This window comes from Rattus rattus, chromosome 13, assembly GCF_011064425.1.
Source record: "Rattus rattus isolate New Zealand chromosome 13, Rrattus_CSIRO_v1, whole genome shotgun sequence".
NCBI lineage: Eukaryota > Metazoa > Chordata > Mammalia > Rodentia > Muridae > Rattus > Rattus rattus.
Genome location: NC_046166.1, coordinates 19363947 through 19390432, shown reverse-complemented (window position 1 = coordinate 19390432; position 26486 = coordinate 19363947). Strand labels below are relative to the sequence as shown.

At 43.9% G+C, this 26486-nt stretch overlaps 1 protein-coding gene across 1 annotated transcript in view; it reads left to right on the top strand.

Annotated features, from left to right (window-relative positions):
• The window catches only part of Sh2d4b (SH2 domain containing 4B), an 83939-nt gene that overhangs the window by 20663 nt on the left and 36790 nt on the right, over positions 1-26486 (top strand). The window contains exons 2-4 of the mRNA XM_032919367.1: positions 1268-1427; positions 2776-2923; positions 20873-21020. Of these exons, the coding sequence (XP_032775258.1) occupies positions 1268-1427; positions 2776-2923; positions 20873-21020 (456 nt within the window). The remainder of the gene's footprint in view (positions 1-1267; positions 1428-2775; positions 2924-20872; positions 21021-26486) is intronic.

The window sequence follows — 26486 nt, the reverse complement described above, 5'->3', positions numbered from 1 at the left end:
GCTGGGGCAGCCTCTGGGAAACACGAGGTCCTGGAGGCTGAGGGTTTATTGAGCAGCATCTGCTGCAGCGGAGGGTAGGAAGCCCATGCTCACAGCCACTGTGCTTGGTGTCCTCAGGAGTCCCATGCAAGGAGACAGCTGACAGCTCTGTCACCAAAGCTCTTCCAACTTTCACCTTTTTGCATTGTGTGTGTGTGTGTGTGTGTGTGTGTGTGTGTGTAAAAAGAGAGGGGAGGGAGGGGAGGGTCGAGGGGGAGTCACTGTATTGTCCAGTTAGCCTGGAATTCATGATCCTCCTGCCTCAACCTACAGAGTGCTGGGATCACAGGCATTTACCACCGTGCCAAATACAATTTGGAACCTAATTTATTTCCAATCACAAATTTCTGTATTCTCCATTTTCTCTTTCACTTCCCCTTCCCTGCAAAGCACTTGATTCCTTCTTGAATTTTGTTGGTGTTTTTTTTTTTTTTTTCTTTCTCTTAACAGTGTGTCAAATGCATCTAAAATACGTTGTTAATGTTTCATTTCCAACTTCCTGATTCGGAAAGACACAGGGTCTGCCTTTTAAGTTCTAAAACCAGCCCGTTACAATTCTGCCAGCTGTTTTGTTCCTGCATTCCTGGACCTCCAGCTGTTTGGCCTGCTGGATATCACTCACCCAGCTGCCAAAGCCAGATGCAGGGTTTCTATTGCTGTGGCAACCCCGTCACCGCGGAACATCGCTGGTCTAGTCACAGTTATCAGTGGAACCTGCTATTATTGGCAAAATAAGGGCTTTCAGTGACTGTATCTAGCCGAGGTTCATTTCTTGCTCAAATTACAGCATGATGTATATCACAGAGACACCAGGCTCCAGACTGCTTCATCTTGCAACTCAACCATTTCTGATTCCTTCTTTCTAGTCAGTGGATAGGAGAACAAGAGGGCAGAGAGGGCTCACTAGCACCCAACTGCCTCAGTCCAGGAATAGCACACATAATTTTCTACAGAGAATATCACGCTGTCCCTTGATATTTTTGTTGATTCGGACCTCGCAGAAGCTCACTTTTGACTCTAGCCTCAGGTGCTGGCTTAGCCGTATGCTGCTGCCTAGAGGGACTGGTGTAAGGGGATTTCTTGACCCTGTATTCAGGCCACGGTGGCTCTGCTGAGTTGTGTGATAACTACAGAACGTGCACGATGCACCATGTTGGCTTGCCTGCTCTTTGACTGGAAACCACGTGTTTCTTCTTTTCTCTCTGTCCCTCCTTCCGCCGTGAGGCAGCGAGCAACAAGCACATCCAGTGGCTGCTGGGAGCGGATGGCGAGGTCTGGGTGTGGGTCATGGGAGAAGGCCCTGGAGACAAGCCCTATGAAGAGATATCTGAGGAACTGATTGCAGAGAGGGCTCGGCTGCAAGCACAGAAAGAGGCCGAAGAGCTCTGGTGAGAGGTGCTGGCTGGGAGGGTGCTGGGTAGGGCCTGAGCCTGGAGCTTTGAGAGATTGAATGAAGCTATGGGTAGAAAAATGAGGTGCTGATCCATGGTTGGCTGTGTTGAGTTCTGTAAAGATCAAGTGACCAAGACATCAAAGTCTTCCATCAGTAAACCCTGTGGGCTCAAGTGTTAGACCCAGCTGCCAGCTAATCTGGGACCTCAGTTTTCCCCTGCTGGGGCTATGATCTAAAAACCCTACACCCCTTCCTGTATGTGTGAAGTGTACATTCGCCTGGATGGTATGGACAGCATGGTGTGTGTAGTGCATGTTCATGTACTCAAGTGCCTGTGTTTACGTGTGCATGCATGTGTGAAAGCCAGAGGTCAATGCCAGATGTCTTCCGTTGCTCTCCACACTATTTTTTGAGGCAGGGTCTCTCATGGGACCTGTAACTAGATTGTGTGGTCAGCGAGTTTGGTGGATTCTGTCTCCTTAGTGCTGGGATTTCTAAGCCTGTGTTACTGCATCCAGATCTATCTGAGGACGCTAGGAATCTGAATCCATTTCCTGTGCTCACATGGCAAGGCCGTCCGTTTCCACAGCCCCAGCCACTCTGCAGAGCTCTCTTGGGGATGGTCTGCTCATACCTTGGCTATGTGTTGTTCCCCTGCACATTACTGACATTTTCATAGTAGAAGGATGGCTAAGTCCTCAGGAAAGTTTGGAGTCAGACTCCTGTCGACAACGTAATTTATTTTTTTCTTGTGAAACTTAGAAATCCCTGTAACGGTGCCTCCAGCATCCTCCGCCATCAAGTTTGAATGATGGCATCTTAGTTGTGAAATTGTAAAAATATGTAAAGAAGACTGAAGATTAGAATGAATTAAAGAGCACCCACCACCTACTTCCCAAGCTAACCATGAAGGCTATTTAAGGGACAAAAAATGGCGACTTTATTTATACCTTGCCAAATCCCATCAGTTCAAATCCTAGTGCTGTTGCGGATTCTCATGTAGCGCTCCGTTACACGTTGTGGTTTTGAAAGACATTTATGTTGCGTATCATTTCTTTTATAAACCTCTGCTGGGCATCTACTGTATACACCTTCTTCTACTTGAAGAAGAAATGGGACTTTCATGGCTTGTTTCTTGGCTCCCAGAACGATGCTGCTGGTGTGCGGTTCCCTACGAGAGTGTTTTCTCTCCTCTCTTTTACCATCTTGCGTCCTGTTGATCTTTGTCCTCGCTGTTCTGTGTACCAAAGGGAGCCTGCTTGTCGCTTTTACTTGAGGTTGCATTGAGTCGTCGTCTTCTAGTTTTTCACCCGAGCTCGCCCCTGTTGCTGCTCTCTTGGAAGGAGACAGAAGGAAGCAGAGATCACCAAAAAGTTCCGGGATGCCTTGGCCAATGAGAAAGCCCGGATTCTGGCGGAGAAGTGGAAAGTGGAGATGGAGGACCGCAAGGCTGCTAAGGTCCTGGAGGAACGGATACATGAGGAATTCAAGGTGGGTCAGTGCATAGGGCGCCTGTGAGGAGCATCTGCTTTTGCCTCCAAGGTCAGTGTGGCTACTCTCTCACTTGGGTCTCTTCTTGGCCATTGGCTGGTTTTGGGTGTGTTATGAGACAGAAATCTGGCGTGCCTGTGCAGGAAGGAACTTGACACACCTTAGGCCCATCTTTTTTTTGTTGTTGTTGTATTGGTGAGGGAAGTGAGGGCCACACAAGGAAAAGGAATTGCCAAGGCCCTGTATGATAGGGGTTGGGGGCCGAGTCAAGAACAGAATATCGGCCTCTCTGCCCCAACCGAGAATGCTGTGAAATGAGGCCCCAGGAACGCGCTTCTAACCAGATCAGCTGGAACTCAATCCCAGCTCTACTACTGACTGTTTCGTGATCCCAGACTATTTGCTAAACTTCTCTGAGTAATCACCTTGTTTTTGGTAAAAAATAGTAAAATGAACAGACTATTTCAGAGTTTTTCCCCTTCGTTCTTTTGGTTCAGTGTCTCACTATGTAGCCCTGGCTGATCTTAAACTCCCCAGAGCGTCATATACCTCTGCCTCTCACATCCTGCGACTAAAGATCTAGCCAGCAGGCCTGGAAAGACTTATCTTTATGAAAATTTATGGAATGGCTGATCGTTGGGTGTTATTAACTAAATCTAGAGGATCTTGGGATTGGTAGATGAGTTTCACTGCTTTTTGCTAATGTGATGGTCAGCTTTAATTGTCATCCTGACACCATCTAGGGTCACCTGGGAAAGGAGTCTTCGTGAGGAGTTGCCTAAATTAGCTGGCCCACGGGCCAGCCTGGGTGGCGTTATCTTGATCACATTGATTGGTGTGTAAAGATTCAGCCAAAAAGTGGCAGCAATTCCTTGCACTTGGATCCTGGACTACACAAAAGGGTAGCTGGGTGCAAGCACACATTCATTCTCTCCCTGCTCTCACTGCATGTAGCTATTTCAACTTCCTCTGCCTCGACTGTACTACAATGATGGACTGCAGTGTACCATTATGAGCTAAAATAACTCCTTCAGCCCCAAGTTGCTTTTGTCAGAATACTTTATCACAGTGACAGAATGGGAACTACAACAGGCAGGGAGCTTAAATCACCCGAAAACATCTTTTTTGTTATTGTTATAATATGGGTGGAATACATTTCTTTAATAGTCAACAAAAAAAATACAGATAAGCAGAAAAAAATCATATTCAACTCCAACATTGTGCTGTTTTGTTAATTGTCTTGTTGCAATCAAATGTAGCTGGCCGTAAGTCAGGGAAAGAAAGTGGAGTTTGGGGCTGAGAATATGTATGTGGGACCCTGGGCTTCAGATTTAACCTTTGCAGAAAGCAAAACTCGAAACAAAAAAACATGTTTCTTTTTGGTAACTACGGGAAGTAGGAGACGGAGCTGAAATTCCTCAGAGCATCTGCAGAGGTTATTAATGGCACTGAGCACACCAGGACAGGGCAGGGGTGAGCCTGCTCTCAGCAAGAAGAGAAGGGAAGAAGCTAGAAGGAGAAGCCAGTCAGTGCCAACATCTAACTAGATGCTGCCTCCCTTTGGCCAAGCAGTTAGTGGAGGACCTGTCCTCCTCTAGAAGCTGGGGAAGACCCCCTCCTATGGCTACAAAGAACAGCTCCCGGGGCCTCTGGACTCATGCTTCTGGGATAGAAGATGTCATCACAAGGGTAAGTTCCTTAGAGAATGATCTAAAACGTTTGGGCCTGGTCAGGTGCAGGCTAGACCGCATTGCACATTTGGTTTGGATTCATCCCAGGCCAGGGTCTTCTGAGCTGGAAGCTAAGCTGGAATTTGATCCAGTTTCTCCGTGCACAGCTTTGAAGGAGTTCTGCTTTGGGTTCTGCTTGTCAGTGTCTTCAGAACGTCTGGGCCTTCTAAAGCCTGTTCCTTCTTCCTCGGCGATTACTTAGTGAGGGTGTGGAGAGAGTTTCCTCAGCTTCTGTGCTTTTCTTAGTTTTGGTTGTTGTGTTTTTACATGTATAGAAGCTCAAAACGTTTGTGAGGCAAGTTCACCAATTTTCTTTAAATACGTTTGTTTTTACACGTTCGTGCCTTTGTTTCTCTGTATTGAATCTTGGGAGAATCATGTAGTATTGGGCTCTGACATTTATTTCCCAGCTCTGTGTTACAGCGTGTGGTTGAGCTTCTTCCTTTCCATTTTCTGCTGTCTCGACTGGACTTGCCTCCAGATCTCTTCATTTTTTCCTCTATGATTTATTGTTCCCACCCCAGACTAATTGTTTAATTATCATAGCCTTAAAATATTTTTAAACACATATTTAGGTAAGAAAACCATCATTTTTCATTTGTAAAATGTCTTTGGCTAATAACCTCATCTACTTTTTTCTACCAACAGAACTTTTGAATACCTTTCTTTTTTATTTTTTAAAGATCTATTCATTTATTATATATAAGTATGCTGTAGCTGTCTTCAGATACACACAGAAGAGGGCATCAGATCTCTTTACAGATGATTGTGAGCCACCATGTGGTTGCTGGGAATTGAACTCATGACCTCTGGAAGAGCAGTCGGGTGCTCTTAACCACTGAGCCCTCTCTCCAGCCCTTGAATACCTTTCTTATCATTCCTCCCCTCGAATAATAATCCACGGTGACTTTCACTAGGGTTGTATTAAGCGGTAGCTGTGTTTATGGAAAGTGGACATTTTGCCTCCTTCTGGAATGTGCTGTGTCTCTTGTGATCAGAAGTCGCTTGCCTCTTTATTAACTTTAATTGCAAACTTGTAAAAATGAATGGTTTCAGAGACCCAAACAGTTTCAGTAACGTCTTTAACCTGTCAGCCTTTTCTGGACCTGGTAAAGACTTCAAATACTCTACACTTTCTTCTTAGTTGAGCCATAGGCTGAATATTTTTGCTGTTTTGAATAAAATTACCTTAGTGTACGTACATACATACATACATACATACATACATATATACATACATACATTTTTCTGATGCAGGGTCTCCCTATGTAGTCTAGGCTGGCCGTAAGCACAGGCCAATCTGCCCACACCTGCCTCCTGACTATTGGAACTACAAACATGTATTACCACATGGGCTCAAATGGTGTATTAAATCTATTTCAGTTCCTGCTAAGTTTACTGTGAATTATATTTTTGAGAACTTTTAAGTTTTTAAATGAAGTAGTATTCACTGTCAAAGTATTTTATGAACAATTTCAACGATGCAGAAAGATTGGAACAAAATAAACATACTTTTTCACTTTTATTTACTAATTAACAATATTTGCCAACTATTTATTGTTTCTTTCACACATATGCATACATATGGATATATACACATGCATATATGCATGTCTTTACACATGCATTTGTACGTCTATATACATATGCACACACATATGCACATAGGTGTGTACATGCATATATACAGATAAATATATATATATGTATACACACACATTTGTGTATCTTTTTGTCATTGGTTTGATAAACAGTTTAAAAGAATGTCATGTAGAGGACACTAACCCAAGAGCATTCTGAACATTGCCAGGCAATATTTTTAGGCTATAGGAGCCATACTGCCTACATCATGTTTCTCAGTTTACATTGAGGTACAATAGTCACTGTCTACAATATGCATGCGGCTGTGTTCCTAGAAGACATCATCTTTAAAGATGGCTGATAAGGCTTTAAGTTCTTTTGCGTGCATCCCCTTTGAGTAAGGACACTGCCCTTCAACTGTTACTCTCCCTCTTTCAGTTAAGAGCAAAACTATAAGGTATGTCCTGTCTGTCAGGTCTGAAAGAAACCCAGGACAAGTGCCTAACCGTCCTGCCTATTAGCATACGAAGTGTGGCTGGCCTCCAGGCTCACTCAGTGTTGCAGTTCCTTCTAGGCTCCACCCCACAGTTACCTGGCAACCGGCAGGCAGTGCCTGACGCACTATAAAAGGGGTTGCTCACCCCTCCCCTCTCTCTTCTCTTGCTCTTCTTCCTCCCTTCCTCTCTGTCCCTTCTTTCCCCATTCCCCTCCCCCTCTCTCCACGTGCTCATGGCTGGCCTCTCTCTCTCTCCCTCTCTCCCTTCCTCCCTCCTTTCCCTTTCTGTCTCTACTACCCCCTCAACTCCCCTCCCCATGCCTTAAATAAACTTTATTCCGCACTACACTGTGGTGTGGCTGATACCTCAGGGGGAAGGGATACCTCAGATGGGCCCACAGAGGCACCCCCTTCCCCCACACCATACGCCTTCTTTTTCTTTTTTATAAAACACAACACTCAGTACCTGTGGCTCCTCTCAGCTCTTCTCACCCTGCCCCACCCTAAACTTCTCCAGCTCAGGGGCTCCTCTTCCCCCAGCTTCTTACTCCTGTGTAACCCTACCATTTCAGTTTTGTGTTCTCTTGGCTCTCTCTCTTGCTCCTCTCTTAGTCCCCTACCCCACCATGGCCCAGGACATTCTGTTGGCCATGTTCGATCTACTTTTTCTTTGCCTTTGGCTGTACTCTCCCTCATATCTACAATAAAAACGTTCTCCTCAGCCATACCTTGGGGCTGTCGTGTCCCCCACTTTATAAACCTGATGCCTGAAACCCCCCACTTTACACCTATGCAGTCTAATCGTGCACAGAGCTTTATACTGTTGAGGTTTATATATGATTTAGCTTTAAGTTGACTGGAGAAGAAAAGTGCTTCCTTGTCTATATCTCCAGCAGTGAAAATTATAGACTGTATGGAGGTACATGGGGCTCGGAGTGAGGTAAGGAAGAGCTGGACCTTGAGTTCACTGCACAGGAAGATCACAGCAGGGTCATGTTATTGGTAGACATTTTCTCATTGATGGTCTCCTTGAAAGCTTCATTGATGCGAGGTGCTCTGCCAGGGCTCACAGTGGTGTCAGTGAGGCCATTTGGCCAGGCCTACAGGCCTCAAACATAGGCGTCTGGTGTCTTTTTCAAAGAAGATTCTAGTTTTGATGCATATATCTTTGGTTTAAAATTGAAGATGTTAAATATGCATGTTTAAACTTTAATATGAGTAGGCACCCTGATTTAGCATGGCTTCACTTTGAGAAGCTCCAGAAATGTGAGACAATGGGCTACTGGCTCTAGGTGGCCTGGTCTACTCTCCAACCTATCCTTTTGAGCTTATTTTGAGTCCACCCATCATGGGCATATATCTCTTCCACCACCAGACAACTTCTGGCCCCCTCTGCTCTATTCTAGTCCTCTGGGTATGACTGGGGCAAGAGTTACTTATAGTTTTACTGTAAATTTTCTAAGAAAAAAGGAGTTTACCCCTTCCTTCATCATTTCCCCAAATACTTGCGTTCCCAGTAAAGAAAAAAAATTAAAGTGGTTATCGCATTCCTATATTCAAGCATCGCTGAATGTTGGAATCTTAACATCAACAGATAACAATAAAAATAATCCAAGTCAGTCTCTAACCTGATACATAAATCCCTCATTTGGGCTCCTTCCGGCTGCAAGATAACCCACCAGAAAACAAACGGCTTAACACAACCACTGCTTCATTCACTTGAGATTCTGCAGGGTAATAATCCAGGCAGGGCTTCACTAGACAGCAATTCTGTACCACACAGTATCACCTGAGGTTGGTCCCTTGGCCAAGCTCATTCCTTGGGATGGCCTGGCAGAACCAGGAGGAATTCAGTAGGTGCTGGCTGCTTTACTACCCTCCACATAGCCATATGGGCTTTTTTTTTTTTTTTTTTTCTTTTTTTTTTTTTCGGAGCTGGGGACTGAACCCAGGGGCCTTGCGCTTCCTAGGTAAGCGCTCTACCACTGAGCTAAATCCCCAGCCCCAGGGCTTTCTTTTAACGGGGTTACCTACGGTAGAGGACTATTTGTGAGCAGCTCCCCAAAATGAGCACTACAAGAGGTGTAAGTAGAAGCTTGTGCTGAAAAGAGACATAGACAGAATACACCCAAGTATCTTGAACTTCTAGGAAAGCTGTCCAAAGATGTTTACTCTACATTTAATCTTAACCCAAACTGAAAATGCCCTGATTCAACAAGAAAAACCTAGAAAATACTCAAATGCAATCCGCTCAAAAGGACAGAGTCTTGGAATGATGCTTTTAAAAGTGTGCAAAAGAAAAACCTTTATGGAAGGGCATAGCTGGGTTGATTTGAGGATGACGGTGACAGCATAATTCCAGTTAGAGCTTCAGAAAAAAAGGTCAGTTAGGAGGTTTGGTTTATTATTATTTATTTATTTTTTCAACGATTAGGATGTGAAGTTGAGTTAGACTATGACTCTTGGCAGAAAAAAATGGTGGTGGCATAATTTACAGGTTGTGGAGGAATTAGAATGAAAAGAAGCAACAAACAAGGACTTACTTGTCCCAGGCTGAGGGATGGGCAGATGGCGGTAACTTCTTACAGTGGAAGTTGGACTCAGGTGCAGACTTGGAGGGGAGTGAACATGGAGGGGAATGTGTTAGCCAGGCGGAAGCTTTGGTTCTGTAGAGGAGAGAGTCGGAATGGATTGAGGCTCAAGAGGAGAGAATCTGAGAAGCTAGTGGTTTGAGGGAGGGGGTGGGGTGTGCTTGGGATGGTGTGCTTTGGGGGGTGTAGGCAGCTTCCTCTAATTGTCTAGGAGGTTGAAAAGACAATGCTGAAAACTTACTTTCGAAAATAGAAAAAAACCCCGTAAACCTCAGAATCTCTGTGTGCCGTTGCAGTGGAAAGCCAGCATAGGGCACAGTACAAATTGGTAATCTGTTTTTAAAAGGCTTTCCGGCTTTTATAAAAGCCTTCAGCAGCATCTCAGTAGTAGAACACTTTCCCAGTGTGCCCATAGCCCTGCTTTCAAATCCTAGCACCTGGCAACAAACAAATAACGAAACAAACAAAACCCCCAGTGGAGCAAAAAGCCATTCTCTTGGGGCCTGGAGAGATGGCTGAGAGTTTAAGAGCACTGAATGCTCTTCCAGAGACCCCAGTGCCCACATGGAGGCTACAATAGTCTGTAACTCCAGATCTTGGAGATCTCTTGACCTCTGGGGATGCTGCCATGCATGTGGGACACAGATGTACATGCAGGCAAAATAACTATCCACATAAAATTAAAATAAGGGGAAAAGACACATAAAAGGAAACAAAACCCAGGCCAATCCTTATCATGGACTGATGCCCTGAGAATGCGGTGTACATGCAGAGAAAAGTGAGTTCTTTAGAAAAAGAGAGATACCGGGGCCAGATACTATCTGTAGCCTGCTACTCCCTTCTTACTTGTACGGCCACGTTTATGTGCATCTCCTACTAGAGATCACAGAAGAAGGCTCACAGAGAATTGTGCTCTCTTTCTCTGGTCCCTTCACCTTCCTTCTTAATTCCCAAGTTCCTTGCCAATCCCATTTTCCTGATTTGAGGCCACTCTGTTTTTCTTCCCCTGGCCCTTTACTAAAAAGGTTAGAGTTTGTTTTCGTGGCTGGATGTCATCCTCACCAAACATCGGGATCTTCATCTCAATAACATCATAAATGGTGGCAAAACTTTCCATATCTCATTTTTTTTTCTCTTGAAAATTGTGGCTTCAGGGCTGAAGGTTTGGTTTAGGGACTAAGAACACTGGCTGCAGGTGGTTTACGTTGGCCCAAACCTTTAATCCCAGTGCTTGGCACGAGGCAGGCTGATCTCTGAGTTTGAGGCCAGCTTGGTCTAGAGAACGAGTTTTAGGACAGCTAGGGACATACAGAGAACCCCGGTCTCATCCCTGCCTTCCACCCATCTCTAACTCCAGTTCTAAGGGATCCAGCACCCTCTTCTGGCTTCCTCAGGCACTAAACCCAAGTGAGGCAAAGCTATACAAAACACCCACACACATAAAAAACAAATAAAACTAAAAACTTGGTGGGCTGTCGGGAACAGGATACCATGACTGGGGTCACTTTCTCCCTCTCATGGGTCATCAGAATCCCTGTGGTTTTTACTATTATTCATTAATCTACTTGGCATTTAGGAAGCACCTACTGTCTGCCAGGCCTGCCCCGCGACTTGGAGAGGGAGGAATGAACAGCATGGTTCCGTCCTTGTTGTTGTGCAATGTAGCATCTCACAGGGCACAGTGGCATTGTAAGAATAAGAATACAGTCAACATGTTGGTGCCTTCCAGAAAAAAGCTTTTATTGGCATTAGAGAGGCCCAAGCCTCCCTAATGAATTATCAGGAAAGAGGGGTGGGGGGGGGTTGAGTAATCTCAAAGGGCCTTGAGCAGCCAGCACAGGGGAATGTGAGTATTTGTGTAGCTGCCTCTTGGTTGGATTGGCCTTTGGCTGCCTCAGTGATCTCAGACTGAAGATCAGACTGAAGACCGACAGTTCAGGTGCTTGCCACAACAATGAGAAAGCTTAGGTGATTTTAGCTGTGAGAGTTGAGCCATTTTAGTGAGTCCTTGAGGAGAAAAATGCAATTCTGTGGATTTGTAGTTACACACTGTTTTCTTTTGTTGTCCACATCTTTGTGAGGAGATTTGCCTTTGCCACAGTAAATGACCAGTCATTTCCCTTTGAGAGGGGAGGTTGTTGCAGACCGCTGGCTCCCCAGGCAGTGTCCCACTCTCAAGAGGAGAAACAGTGGAACAATGACACTGTTGTTTAACATTCTGTCTCCTATCATCCACAGCTGGGTGATGCAGAGACCCCACCTTGTCATTTGAAGTGGAGAAAGCAGCTTAGTTATGGCACACCAGTCCTGACCCTTCGACTTGACTCAATTATCACTGCCCACTCCTCTCAACACCCCCACCCTGCTCCTACTCCCCACATATCTTCCTCTACTCTGAAATCTGAAATTCCCAGTACTTCAGCACATAACTGTATTTGAAGGCCAGGTCCTTACAGAGGTAGTTTTAGCTAACATGCACTGTTCAGTGTTGGTTGGTCCTGAATAGAGTATGCCTAGTGTCCTTCTAAGGAGAATAAATTGGACACCGTATGAAACAGCAGCAAGGTGGCCACTTGCAGGCCAAGGAGAAGCTGCAGAATGAGTCAACCCTCCTGATCTGTGTTAGGACTTGCCACATCTAGAACTGTGAGGAAGCACCCTCTTGTTTAAGACATACAGGCAGTGATGCTTTGTAACAGTGAATTAATACAGTTTATAGGTGAGACTCTTGGCTCTGATGGGAGTCAACCGACTGCCTGGAAGACCCCTGTGGGTGGGTGATAGATTTGAAGTGTCTGTGGCAGGATGCTTTGGCTAGTGTCTTGTGTTCTGAGTGACACAGTGGCCATTGTCAGAGATTAGAGAGCCCCAGAGGAAGAAAAGAAAATATATTAGGTAGAATATGAAGATCTGTGCCAGCATCAGTCAAAACAACTTAGGAGACATGGAGTTCAATTTAGAGTTGGAGACATGGCTTCGGGTTTTACATCAGTTGGGGACTGCTTTAAAATTCCTCATGTCAAAGCCATATATGTAACCTACCCTTCCCATGTCTATCTTTGAGGAATCTGAGCCGAAGGGCTGAGAAGCCATCCCGTGTCTGCCTTCTCTCATCTTGGGTGTCCTGAGGGGTTGTCTGTGGACATCTCTCCTTTCTCTCTGTGGTGTCTAGATAACTATCCCTCTGTTCTGTGAGGGCTGCTCTCGTCACAATCTCTACTCCCTTCCAGTGACGACACCCAGCTGTCTCTGGGAGCTTTCTTATCTTTCTACTGTCTCAGGAGGCTTCATTTCTACTCACTGCTCTCTGCCTTAAGTGCTCCCTCTTCCTGGTTGTTCACAGTCATCCTTCCTTCTACGTTATTATCTTAACCTTGGCTTTCTTTATTAGTCTTTTTTTTTCTTCTCATCTTTATTAACTTGGGTATTTCTTATTTACATTTCGAATGTTATTCCCTTTCCCGGTTTCTGGGCCAACATTCTCCTAACCCCTCCCCCTCCCCCTCTACATGGGTGTTCCCCTCCCCATCCTCCCGCCATTACCGCCCTCCCCCCAACAATCACGTTCACTGGGGGTTCAGTCTTAGCAGGACCAAGGGCTTCCCCATCCACTGGTGCTCTTACTAGGCTATTCATTGCTACCTATGAGGTTGGAGCCCAGGGTCAGTCCATGTATAGCCTTTGGGTAGTGGCTTAGTCCCTGGAAGCTCAGGTTGGTTGGCATTGTTGTTCATATGGGGTCTCGAGCCCCTTCAAGCTCTTCCAGTCCTTTCTAAGATTCCTTCAACAGGGGTCCCGTTCTCAGTTCAGTGGTTTGCTGCTGGCATTCACCTATGTATTTGCTGTATTCTGGCTGTGTCTCTTTTATTAGTCTTCTTAATCTGCTGTCTTTCAATTATACCACTAGGCTCCATCTATCAGAATGCGACCATATCCCCCAGTTAATATGCACACTTGAGCTTTGCCCTTAAGCCCTGTGCTCTCTTAATCTTAGCATCTTATTACTCACAGCAGGCCTACTGGGTGTCAGAAGGCTTCTCAAACACATGCACCTTAGAGTTCTGACTTTTTCCACTCTAGCCACAGTGACTTTGTACACAGAGAGGCTGGCATTGACTGCGACACATGGGCTTTTGCATATGTGGCTCTGCTGTCTGAAAATTTCTTCTCCTGGACTCACTTGACTGTGTTTTGCTTGTGACTTGGATGTCAGTCACATGCTATCTCCTGTGACGGATCTTCATACCGTAGGTCACATAGTCTGTGGTAATCTCCCAGACTCTGTTATCCACACTGGTCGTTCTTTTGTGAAATTTCTTGAACGTTAACCTGTTTGATTTGTGTTCTCCCCACCAGAGGGCAAGCTCTGAGTGAGTGAGGATTTTGTTCTCACCCGTCACCCACAGTAGGCCTGAGAGTGTCACAGGTGCTCAGTTAGAATTTGGCGAATGGTTTAGTAAAACCACATGGTTTCTTTAGCCTGTAGTCTCCTCTAATTCTTAGAGAATGTGTTTTGGTATTTTTAGAAACACAAATTGATCCTTGAATTGGAGAAAAGTTCTCAATCAAAACCATTTCAGAGTGCCAGCAGCAACACAATGTCATTGTCTTTTTCATTTCCGTTTTTATCTGGATGGGTGTTTTGCCTGCATCCGTGTCTGTGTACCATGTGCATATAGTGTCAGTGGAAGCCAGAAGAGGGTGTCAGATCCCTTAGAGCTGGAGTTCAAGACTGTTGTTAGCTGTAATGTGGGGGCCGAGAATTGAACCCCAGTCCTCTGGAAGAGCGGCTGCTTCTCTTAGCTGCTGAGCCATTTCTCCAGCTCCAAGATATCATTTTTAAGAATACAGAATTAAGAGTTTACAGTTACGTTGCTTTCTTTGCTTTTTTCTTCATTAAAATAGTACTGGAAGCTAGAAAAAAATTATAAACCACATGGACAAGAGGGGGTGGGTGAGATGAAAAAATATCCGACCAGAAGTAAATGGGGATGACTAAGGGACGTCTGCCATCGGGCAGAATGGAGAGAGACGGATAGGAAAGAAAGGCATTAAGTAGAGGTCTGAACCTGCAGCCATGGGAAGACAGCTAAGGTTGCTTCCAGGATGTACAGGGATGGTGACTGATTGTTTTGTAGGGCGTTGTCTTTATTGTCAACCAGAGCCACCTAAACCCAGCTGGCTGGCTCTGTCCCTGCAACTGATTCTCTTGTAAACTTATGAAAAATACATAAATACTCTATTGGCCAGCGGGATGTGTCTGCTTATGGACGTTCTGCTTGGAACTGGGGCTCAGCCACTGGGCTATAGGCTAGGCTAACTGCACAAAATGGATCCTGGAGTTCCTGGTCAACTCACTATCATTAATAAGCTGTGTCAGAAACAATTAATAAATTACAATTAACAATTAACAATTAAAATTAATAAGCGTGCATGTTTGTATCTTTCCACAATATACTGCATAACAATTCACACACAATATCAATTCTGTTCACTTTAATTCACTAAGTACTACTGTTCTCAGAGTTATTAAGATCAGAGCCCTGGACCTGGCAGCTCTATTGAGTTAGAGTTGGCCATGTATCCTCGATAGCCAATTAAATGGACAAACAATGGTGGGAAGTTGAGGTGAAAGATACGGCTACACCGTGAAGAGGAGCAAATACAGAGCTCTAGTGGAATGGGTTTAAGGTAAAGCGTCAGCTGTCATTGACCCATCATTAATTGTCTTTACTCCAGTTTCTCTTGTAAGATGGTCTGACAGGTTATCAGAACTGTGTAAAGGCAGAAAGTTCCTCAATGTCTGGCACCAGACTTTAGCCCTTTCCTTCTCCCAGTGTGAGATTCCTGAAAATTCTAATGTCTTGGGGACCATTGTTCCAATAATGTTATAGCCAAAGAGAAGGAGCACAAATATCTCAGTAAAATATCTTCATTCTTGTGAGGAGGGCTATGCTACGGATTTCATTTGGTAGATATGGCCAACAGTAACCACTGGTTCTTTTGTTTTAATATTAATTATTAATACTAATTCTGAAATCACATATTGTATTTTCTACGGTATAGTTATAAGTATATGCTACAGAGTGGCTTTGAACAAGTCAACGAGGCATGCAGGGTTCAGTGGTGGCAACGAGACTATCTAGATGGAAGGAAAAGTTTTAGTAAAGAACCAGGCAAGTAGTTTTAAAAACTATAGTTTTAGAGCTATTCAAGGCATAGAATGGTCAGATGCTAGGTGAGGGTAGTTTTACAATTGGATGTATGTCATAGGCAAGAGAAACTCCTTGATCTGAAGCCTGGGGACAAAGGCAGACAGTGTTTGCTATAGCAATTCTTCAGGATGTGACAAGGGACGACACAGTGGGTCAGTATGCCTTCTACATTTCAGTCTCCATTTTATAGTCTCAGGGGAAAAGCTGGTATATGATATGATTGATAATTCATGCATTGTGTTTCCAATATGATTCCATATATTCTCATGTGTAATGATTTATTAGTATGAATACAAGATTTATCAGGTTGTGCCTTATGCTGGTGGTTGTTTACTTGAATAAACAAGTTTAATGGCGTCCTATCTGAGTGCTTGGGCTCAGGGTATAATAATTTAGGTTAAAACTGTTCCCTTAGGGAAGGTGAGAGGGCTTAGTAGGTGTGGGTTCTTGCTACTAAGTCTGATGATTTTGGTTCCATCCCTGTGATCCACCTAGTGGAAGGAGAGAACCAATTGCCACAAACTGTTCTATGACCCCCTAGCCAAGTGGCATGATATGCATATGCCCTGCACACATACATACATGCACATGAAATAAAATGTAAAGGTATAATAAGAAACCCTTGCTTTAAAAACTGCAGTATTTCAAGGATAGCACATCAGAAAGGTGCTGGTCTACACAGTTTAGGACACGGCCTGATGTTCATACTCGTACCCTGAGGAGAGGGGCAGAGAGCATGTGCAATAAATAAATAAGAACTAGAATTCATGCAGGACCTTGTCTGGCCTTAGCACTACCGAGAAAAATGCTGGGAAGAAATTGACCGATGAGGCACTTCACAACATGACTTTCCATCAAGCAGTATATAGTGGTTTGAATATGCTTGGCCCATGGGGAGTGGTACTGTTAGGAGGTGTGGCCTTGTTGGAGGAAATGCGTCACTGAATAGATGGGATTTGAGGGCTCCTAGTGCTCAACCTTCCCACAGCACAGAAGAGACAGTCTTCTCCTGGCTGCCTTCAGACCAAGATGTAGAACTCTCAGCTCCTCCGCACCATGTCTGCCTGCGTGCTGCCATGCTTCCTGCCATGATGATAATGACTTACGTTTCTGAAACTGTAAGCCAGCGCCAATTAAATGTTTACCTTTATAAGAGTTGCTGAGGTCAAGAAGTCTCTTCATAGCAATGAAACCCCAACTAAGACACAGGGGTTCTCAACCTTTCTAATCCTGTGATCATTTAATACAGTGACTCATGTTGTGATGAACCCCAACCATAAAATTATTTCATTGCTACTTCATAATTGTAATTTTTCTACTGTTATGAATTGTAATGTAAATATCTTATATGCAACACCCCACCCAAAGGTGTTTCAATTCATAGTTTGAGACCTGCTGCCATAAATCATGAGGCCCAGGTTAGGGGATTTAATGAGAGCTCTGCCTGTACCATGTACACTGCTGACTTCTGGTCGGACACCACACAGGAAAAATAGGAGACTCTGGGTGGTCTTACTGATGGAATCTCCAGAATCTTCCATCTGACAGTTTATCAAAGAAATGGCTGGTTCCTCATGCAATGGCCACAGAGTGAAGCTGGCTACATCCTTAGCTTCCCATTCAAGTTGGATTTCTCTCTGAACTGCAACCAGATAGGGAGGGCGTATCTGATGAAAGTCTTCTTTTTCTAGCAATGGCAGGTACCAAGTCAAATAAATGCAACAAACCAAACCACAGACATAAATCTCAGCCAAAACAGAGGAACTGACAAAGGTCTCAATCCCCAGAGACTTGGGCTGTTGCACTTCTGGAACAAGTACAGAATGCGACCACAAGAAGGAGACAGTTATCAAATAAGAAAGAAGGCTTTAGAAATCACGCCTGCCCCAACGGAAAGTTGCACATAAAGTCAGTGACTCCAACCAGGAACGAGAAAAGAGGAGATATGGAAAACAAGGGAGAAAAGGTTGGGAGTTTTTAGGAGACTGATTCAAGCTGACCAGCGTGTGACTAATAAGAGTCCTAGAAAAGGAGAAATGATGGGATTCATGAAAGCTATCCCAGGCTCTGGACAGACATGAGACTCTGGTCTGAAGAAAACACAGCAGGGCACGTCATTGAAAACTCTTTAGAATCAGCAACCAAACAGGACAAAATAAGACACAATAAAACAAGGCAAAAGCGCTCTCTCTTTTTTTTTTTAAGATAAAAATATATTTTTATTTTTTTTTATTAACTTGAGTATTTCTTATTTACATTTCGAGTGTTATTCCCTTTCCCGGTTTCCGGGCAAACATCCCCCTAATCCCTCCCACTCCCCTTCTTTATGGGTGTTCCCCTCCCCATCCTCCCCCCATTGCCACCCCTCCCCCCAACAATCTAGTTCACTGGGGTTCAGTCTTAGCAGGACCCAGGGCTTCCCCTTCCACTGGTGCTCTTACTAGGATATTCATTGCTACCTATGAGGTCAGAGTCCAGGGTCAGTCCATGTATAGTCTTTAGGTAGTGGCTTAGTCCTGGAAGCTCTGGTTGCTTGGCATTGTTGTACATATGGGGTCTCGGCCCTTCAAGCTCTTCCAGTTCTTTCTCTGATTCCTTCAACAGGGGTCCCATTCTCAATTCAGTGGTTTGCTGCTGGCATTCGCCTCTGTATTTGCTGTATTCTGGCTGTGTCTCTCAGGAGCGATCTACATCCGGCTCCTGTCGGCCTGCACTTCTTTGCTTCATCCATCTTGTCTAATTGGGTGGCTGTATATGTATGGGCCACATGTGGGGCAGGCTCTGAATGGGTGTTCCTTCTGTGTCTGTTTTAATCTTTGCCTCTCTATTCCCTGCCAAGGGTATTCTTGTTCCCCTTTTAAAGAAAGAGTGAAGCATTCACATTTTGATCATCCGTCTTGAGTTTCATGTGTTCTAGGCATCTAGGGTAATTCAAGCATTTGGGCTAGGCAAAAGCTCTCTTACGGAGTCTGGACAAGGCGACTCAATATGAGGAAGAGTCCCAAGAGCAACCAATCGTCAGAGGCACAGCCGCTTCCACTGTTAGGAGCCCCACAAACCCCCAAGTTAACACTGCAGCATAGACACACGCAGAGGACCTGTACAGACCCATGGAGGCCCCATGCTTCTGCTTCAGTCTCTGTGAAACCGTACGAGCCCTGCTTAGTTGATTTGGTGGGCTGTGTTCTGCTCCCTTCTGAAGAAAAATGGACGGGGAGTGGATCTCAGGGAGAGAGGAGGTTGGGGTGGTGGGAGCTGGGAAAGGTGGAGGGAAGGGAAGGGATATATTTCATGAGAGAAGAATCTATTTTCAATAAAAAACCAAAACCAAAACAACAATAAAATAAGAAGAAAGAAAGGAAAAGAAAGAAAAGAAAAGAAGATGCTTTGGAATACCCATGGTAACAAGACAGCAGGTTGCCAGGGAGAAAACCAAGCACCCTATAAAGCAGATGAAAATCGAGTAACAGTAATGCTGGTAGCAATGTTTGTAATCAATCAGGTTCTATCTTCGGCTAAATGAGGGGTTGAATGTGAGGCCGGCATAGTCATGTTTTCAGTCAAACACCCGGAAAATGGCTCTGTGTACTCTGAGATGTTACGGAAGAAGGAGCGACACAGGGCTCTATCTCAGAGAAGGTTCAGAAACGGATCCTGGAGTTTGGATGAAGAGAGGTTTCTAAGAAACATCCAGCACAGCTCATCGAAGAATGAAAAATGGTTCTAAGGGGGAAAGATGTCCTTCTGAGAAAAGGAGCAGCAGTGTCTTTAAAGGACCCATACCTGGTTTAACTCAGACATTGTTTACTATAGTAGGAAGGAGTTTGGGAAAAGTCAATATTCTACTTTAAGAAAAACTAATTGTTAACCCAGGAAAAACAGGCTCTGGCAAAGATACTTAAAAAAGAAGTCCCATCCCTGCCATGTTTTACAGAATTTAAGAAGCCATCAATCATAAAAACCTGTCATTTATGAGAAGAAAAAAACCCTGTTGTTTGGTAGAAAGGCAAGTTGGGAGTTATACAGCACATGCAAGGAGCAGATGTGCTAAAAGGTCTAAAAACATATTCTTTAAAATTGAGGCTAACAATCTATTTGGCTTTGCTATATGATGGTTCATTTCTATGTTAAAAACTCAAGGAATAAAAATCAAAGATAGGGTTTTATTTTGTCTTTGATTAAAGAGCTAGACTTATTTTTCTCATTTAAGGTTTCTTATACAATAAAACCCAACTGTAGTTTCCCTTTCTCAACCCGTCCCAGTCCTCCCTCTCCCCTTCCCCCCATAGCCACTCCTCCTCAATTTCCCTTCAGATCAAAGGCAGAGTTGAATGTTTAGAATTGATAAATCAAGAATGAACAGTATTAGAGGGCAGGAAGATGGCTGATTCAGGCCATACCTGCTTGCCATATAAGCATGAAGACCTGAGTTCAATTCCCAGCACCTATGTAAAATGTAATAAGGGTCAATAGCATGTTAGGGTGGGAAAGGAGATTTGGTAAACTACTTTTCATTAGCTACTTATATAAGTCCTGGGTGCATAAATACTATTTTTATATAAACAAAAGTAGGAAGCCACACATACAAATCTTTTGGAGTCTGTAAGTGGAACTTGTAAGATATTTAAAACCTGGAGACCTGTGGTCTTGTCAATACTGTATCCAGATTGGTCAAGACCCCACCCTGTGTCCAGATGGACAAGCTTTAGAAAGGCTAAGCTCTGCCCTGTGTAGCTGTACTCTTTCTTGACCTCCAATGGAAGCAAGCCTGAAGATGGCCGAGTCCTCTTAGCTTTGTAGGGAGCTTTAGAGTTTAAACATCACTGGATGTCACAGTGATGGCAGTTGCCTAGCAAGCACGAGGCTCTAGAGTGAGGGTTGATTTGCAACCTGTAGATTTTGACCCCTTTGGTGGTCAAATGACCCTTTCACAGGGGTCACCATCGGAAAACACAAGTGTTTACGTTACATTTCACAACAGAAGCAAAATTATAGTTATGAAGTAGCAATGAAAATAATTTTATGGTTGATGGTCACTATGACATAAGGAATTGTATTAAAGGGTTACAGCGTTAGGAAGGTTGAGAACTGCTGATCTAGAGTCTAGGTTCGATCCCCAGTACTGCAAAACAGCAAATAAAATTTGCTTCAATATACTGATTACTTGATTCTTGCCCAGTGTGCCTGTCACATTCTAGTTGTGTAGAGATCAGGAATGGAACGGTCTGTGCTGGCCACTTTATTCCAGGCAGCTCATCTTGACCCACTGCAGTTCCCATTCCAATCCCACAGATGGTTCCCCATTCTAATGTCATTCTGTTTCCAAAATATTTCAGAGGAAAGAAGAGGAAGAGAGGAGGCGAGGGGAAGAACAGATTCGACTCCAAGAGGAACAGAGGGCAAAGGAACTCTACTGGACCCTGAAGCAGGCCCAGTTGCACTGCCAAGACAGTGAGAACGAGGAGCGTGAATGGGAAGAACAGCGTGAGTTGAGTTGGGTCTTCTTCCTGGAGGCCTGCCCTACTTTCCCCATCAGCTCCTCCTACTGTCATGCGATTTGTCATCAATTCAGCGTCTTCCTTACTACACAAGGCTAGACCCATGTGCATGGCCCTGCTGGGATAAAGACTTCACACTCAGGAGCTTATGTGCCTGCCCTGGAGATGTTGTACATTGAAGAATGAAACATTATATTTACTAAGTTGCCAATAATTTTCTGACTCTATGCTGTTGTCTGTATTAATGTCCTATTGCCATGAAGAGAAACCATGACCAAGACAACTCCTACAAAAGAAAACATTAGAGTTTCAAAGGGTTAGTCCATGATCATCATGACTGGAAGTGGACAGGCACTGGCAATAGAGTAGTAGCTGAGAGCTTTGTGCCCTTCAGGAAGCAGGCAGAAGGGGGTAGGGACACAAAGAAAGGCAGAGTCAGAGAGACAGAGAGATAGAGGCTGAGAGATAGACAGACGAAGACACACACACAAGGAGACAGAGAGACAGACACTGGGCCTGGAGTAGATTCCTGAAACCCCAAAGCACAATCTAGAGACACACCTCCTCCAATGACCACACCTCCCAGTCCTTCTCAAACTGTTCCACTAACTGGGAACCGAGCATTCAAACATATGAGCCTATGGGGGCCATTCTCATTCAAACCATCACAGCTGTGCTCTGGTGACCTCAGATATGGATACTTAGAGCCTTATCTTGGAATATATCTAACCAGAACAGATGGATATATGGACTCAGGGCTTCGAGGGAGAATGTGTCAGGAGTAGCATGAAGTGGACTTGGTGGTGGGTTAGGAATAATGATAGCAAAGAGCAGGTGGCAAAAACTCAGGATTTTATGTGTGTGTGTGTGTGTGTGTGTGTGTGTGTGTGTTTCTCTGCATATGCTCATATGCATATGGGTAACTATAGAGGTCAGAAGAGGACATTCAATACCCTGAAGTGAGAATTATAGGTAGCTATGAATGTTCTGACATGGGTGCTAGGAACTGATCTCTGTTCCTTTTCAAGAGCAGCAATCTTAACCTCTGAGTCATCCCTCCAGTCCCGAAGAGTGCACTTTAGATGGGGCCAGCATGTACAAGGCATAGTGACAATGGGACATTGTAGGCTAAAGATGCTGTGTATGGAAACCCTGAGGATTGTCTGGTTCAAGAAGTAAAGTGGGAAAACCAAGTTGGAGCCAGGTTTGAAGGGCGACGTTTTAATAGGTTCCCAGGAGTTGCTGAGACCAGGTATGTATGTTAGCAGAGATATGACTCTTAAGATATCGCTACTTATAGAACCTAGGTACCAAGGAGTAACACAAAATACAGGGTCACATAGGAAGAATCAGGATCAGTGGGGTTTAGGACTGAGTTAAGACCCAGGTAGGAACATTTATTGAGATTGCAGGAAAAGCAAGACAGATAAGATAGGCTTAGGATTGGCTGATGTGAATGGTTTTGTGGGGCTCTTGAATGTACACGCTGGCTCCAATTGTCTGTATCTGACCTCTAGGATAACTAGGGCAGATGGATGCTGGCCCAGGTATAATGGCCAGGTGTAGATGCTCTTCTCTAGAAGCAGTGGCTTTTGTTTGGACTATTTTCTTACGAAAGGCAGGCCTTTTACTAACTCTAGTAGTTGGCTGACCTGGGAGGGAGGGCCAGCCCTCCAGGCTCACCAAATGTTGAAGCATCAGTAAAGAAAAATGCTAAACGTTCTTGACCAGTACAGGTGGGCAGGATCCTTCTATAGTTGAGTGTGTGAATCTGGTAGGTCAGGGGAATAATGAGTGGGGGTGGGTGGGTGTTTGCAACCTGTACATTACAGATACTGCCACTAGAGCCAACAGTGGGAGCCAAGAGCTGAGGGTTCTCCTGGGTAGCCCTTTGCTTCTCCGGATGCTTTGACTATAGGCATATATGCCAGGTCCATTAAACAGACCTTTTGGAACAGCTGACATGTAATTTACATATCATAAAATCTATCATTTTAGAGTGTACTATTAAGCATTTTCTTTAGTGTACTCACAAAACTATGTCCCCCTCAATATCTAATCATGGAACATTTTATCACTTCAGAAAGACAATATAACCCACATTAGTGGTTTCCTTCCCTTGCTTCCAAACCACTAATCTAATGTTTCTCTAGATTTGCCTATTACGAGACACTTCTTTGAAATACAAAGATATAGAGTCTGGAGCCATGGCTTGGTGGGTAAGAGCCCTGGCTGCTCTTCTAGAGAGCCTGAGTTCAAAGCCACCACATGCTGGCCTACGACCATCTGTGAATCTAATTTGAGAGAATTCAATACCCTTTTCTAGCATCTGATGGCATCAGGCATGCATGCAAGTGCTACATAGAGATACAGGCTGGCAAAATACCTACACATAAAATAAAATGTAAAAAAGAAAACTATTATATGGCCCTTCATGTCTGACTTCTTTAACTTAGCAAGCGTGTAGGTCCATTCACGTGCTAACATCTGTCACTACCTCACTCCCTTTAATGTCTGTATGATCTAGTACATGCATATACCATATTGTTTTTTGTCACTTAAAGGACACTGAGCACTTGGCTGTTTCTATGTTGGAGCTGTTCTGACTCTTGTAACAAGTGCACGTGTTTTTTGAAGATATATTTTTAATTCTCCGGTGTATATACCTAGGAGTAATTTCTGAGTCATAGGGCGACGGAGTTTGGCACCTCGCTGAGCTGCCGTTCTGTCTTCCAAGGTGACTGTACCATTCTTATTCCCAGCAGTGTTGTCTGGGGTTTCACTTTCAGCGCAGCCTCACCTCTTCCTCGGCATTGAACATGGGTCTTGGGACCTGATCGTGGATCCTCTGAAGAAACAGTCAATGCTTTTAACCTCTGAGATGCATCGCCAGCCCCCTTCTGCTTTCTTGGTAGAGTTCTTTGAAACATAAATGTTTTGGATTATGAGGAAATCCTTTTCTTTTTCATACATTCATTAGTTTACATCCCTATCACAGCTTTTCCTCTCTCCTCTCCTCCCATCCTTCCCTCCCTCAATTTCTCCTCAGAGAAGGGGAGGCCTCCCATGGATATCAACCCACCTTGGCCTATCAAGTTGCAACAGGGAAGTCCTGTTTTCGTTTCTTTCTTTTTTTGTTTTCTTTTGTCACTTGTGGTTTTTGAAACATCCAAGAAACCAGTTGTTACTCCCAGGCCAATGACTGACATCCATTTCTCCTCTAAGAGTTTTACAGTTTTAGCTCTTATGTTCAGGCCTCTGCTATGTTTTGAGTTAATTTTTGTGTGAACCGACATTCCTGATTGACTCAGTTGTCAAAGTTCCATTTGTTGGAAGGGCTAGTTTTTCAAAGCCCTTGCTATTCTTGTAGGAATAGTTAAGCTAAACCATGTCTGCCCCTGACTGCTCAGCTCTGTTCTGATGGCTTATTTATCTCCTATGCCAGCAGCAGTCTTATAATGTCGGGAGCCTGGCAGCCAGCTTCGAAACTGGGTCTTATAAGACCCCCATTGCTGTTCTCCTTTATTGGAATATTTTAATTATTCTGGGACTCTTTTATTTCCATACAGTTTTTAGGATCATCTGGTCTACCTGTGAAACAAGAGCAGCTGGGATTTTGATAGAAACTGAATTGCGTTTGTATGTCCATTTGGGCAGTGTCGCCATCTTCACAATACTATACTGACTGTCAGGTATGATGGGACACTGCCTGAAATCCAAGAGGAAGTTCAAGGCCAGCCTGACCAACACAGCAAGTTCAAAGACATGCTCAGCTTGTATAGTGAACCTCTGTTTCAAAAATAAAGAGCTGGCTAGGGTAGGGGGCTAGAAAAATGGCTCAGTCATTAAGAATACTTCCTGCTCTTCCACAGGACTTCAGTTTGATTTCTAGCATCCATATCAGGTGATAACTATGCACACACAGGCACATGCATACATGTAATTAAAATAAGATAAATGATAAACAACCTAAGGGTCATACCTCAATAGTAAAATACTTGTCTAGCAAATGTGGGGTCCTGGGTTCAATCTTTTAAGATTTAAAAAAAGAGCTTAATCCTCTACTTCTTGAATTTGACAAGATAGCATTTTGTTTAAGTCTTATTTAATTTCCTTCAATATCTCATAGTTATACCCTTGTTTTGATAAATTCATTCCTATGAAGTAGATGGAATATATCTTAGATTGTACAGCCATAATATGCTGACCTCTTAATTCACTTATTGGCTTATATAGATTAACTGTATATTTTTGGAAATTTTCTGATAACGTTATATTTAAAAAGAGACAGTTTTACTTTTGAATGAGCATTTTTTCTTTCCTTTTTTTCTTTTTAAATTGAAGTCCTCTCAGTTCTTTAGTTTAAGGATATTTAATAGGAACATTTCCATATCACTATCCTTTGACCCTGTTTCTCTTCCATCTTTCCCAGACCTTCCAGTGCGCACGAGACACGCAGTTTAAACTCAGACTGGGTCCCAGAATTGAGAGAGGGAAGTGGATAATGGGGTCTACTCTTAACTAAGACGCTATTAGCAATTGATAATCACTGGCAAAGGAAAAATCAATTTTCTACAATGGAGTCTTCAGTGGGTATGTTGAACACTGTCCAGGGCAGGCCTCATGCTCAGGAGTAGTTGGCCAACACACACACACACACACACACACACACACACACCACACATACACACACACACACAAACACACATACATACACACACACAAACACACACACACACATACACACACACACACACACACACACATACACACACACACACACACACACACACACACACACACACACACACACACACACACACACACATACACACACACACACACACACACACACACACACACACACACACCACACACACACACACACACACACACACATACACACACACACACACACACACACACACACACACACACACACACACACACACACACACACACACACACCCCAAACCCAGCATTTTGTTTTTCCTAATCTTTTTATTTCATTTTGGCATTTTTCTGTCTTGTTGGTTTATGTTTGTTTTGGTTTGATCCACCCGACTTGTGAATTGTTCTGGTTGGAGCTTGCAGTACCGAGTAGGAGTGAAGTAGCAAAACCAGACATCCTTCTATTTGATTGTAGGGAAAGAGCTCATTCCTCTTTATGGGCGAGCGTGACGCTGTAGATTTTCACACAGAACCTTCACCAGGTTGAGAAGGCTCCTTTCCCCTATTGTTTGTTGGGGTATTGAGGTTTTCTGCATCTGTGGTGATAATTATGTGTTTTTGCCCTTTACCAATATGGTACATGCCCTGGTTGAGTTTTGAATTGAAGTCAGTCTTGTGTTCCAGGGATAACTCTCATTCATAGTGTATAATCTTTTTAAATATTTGTTACCATGTTTAGTGTGGTTAATATACATTTGTGTGTGTGTGTGTGTGTGTGTGT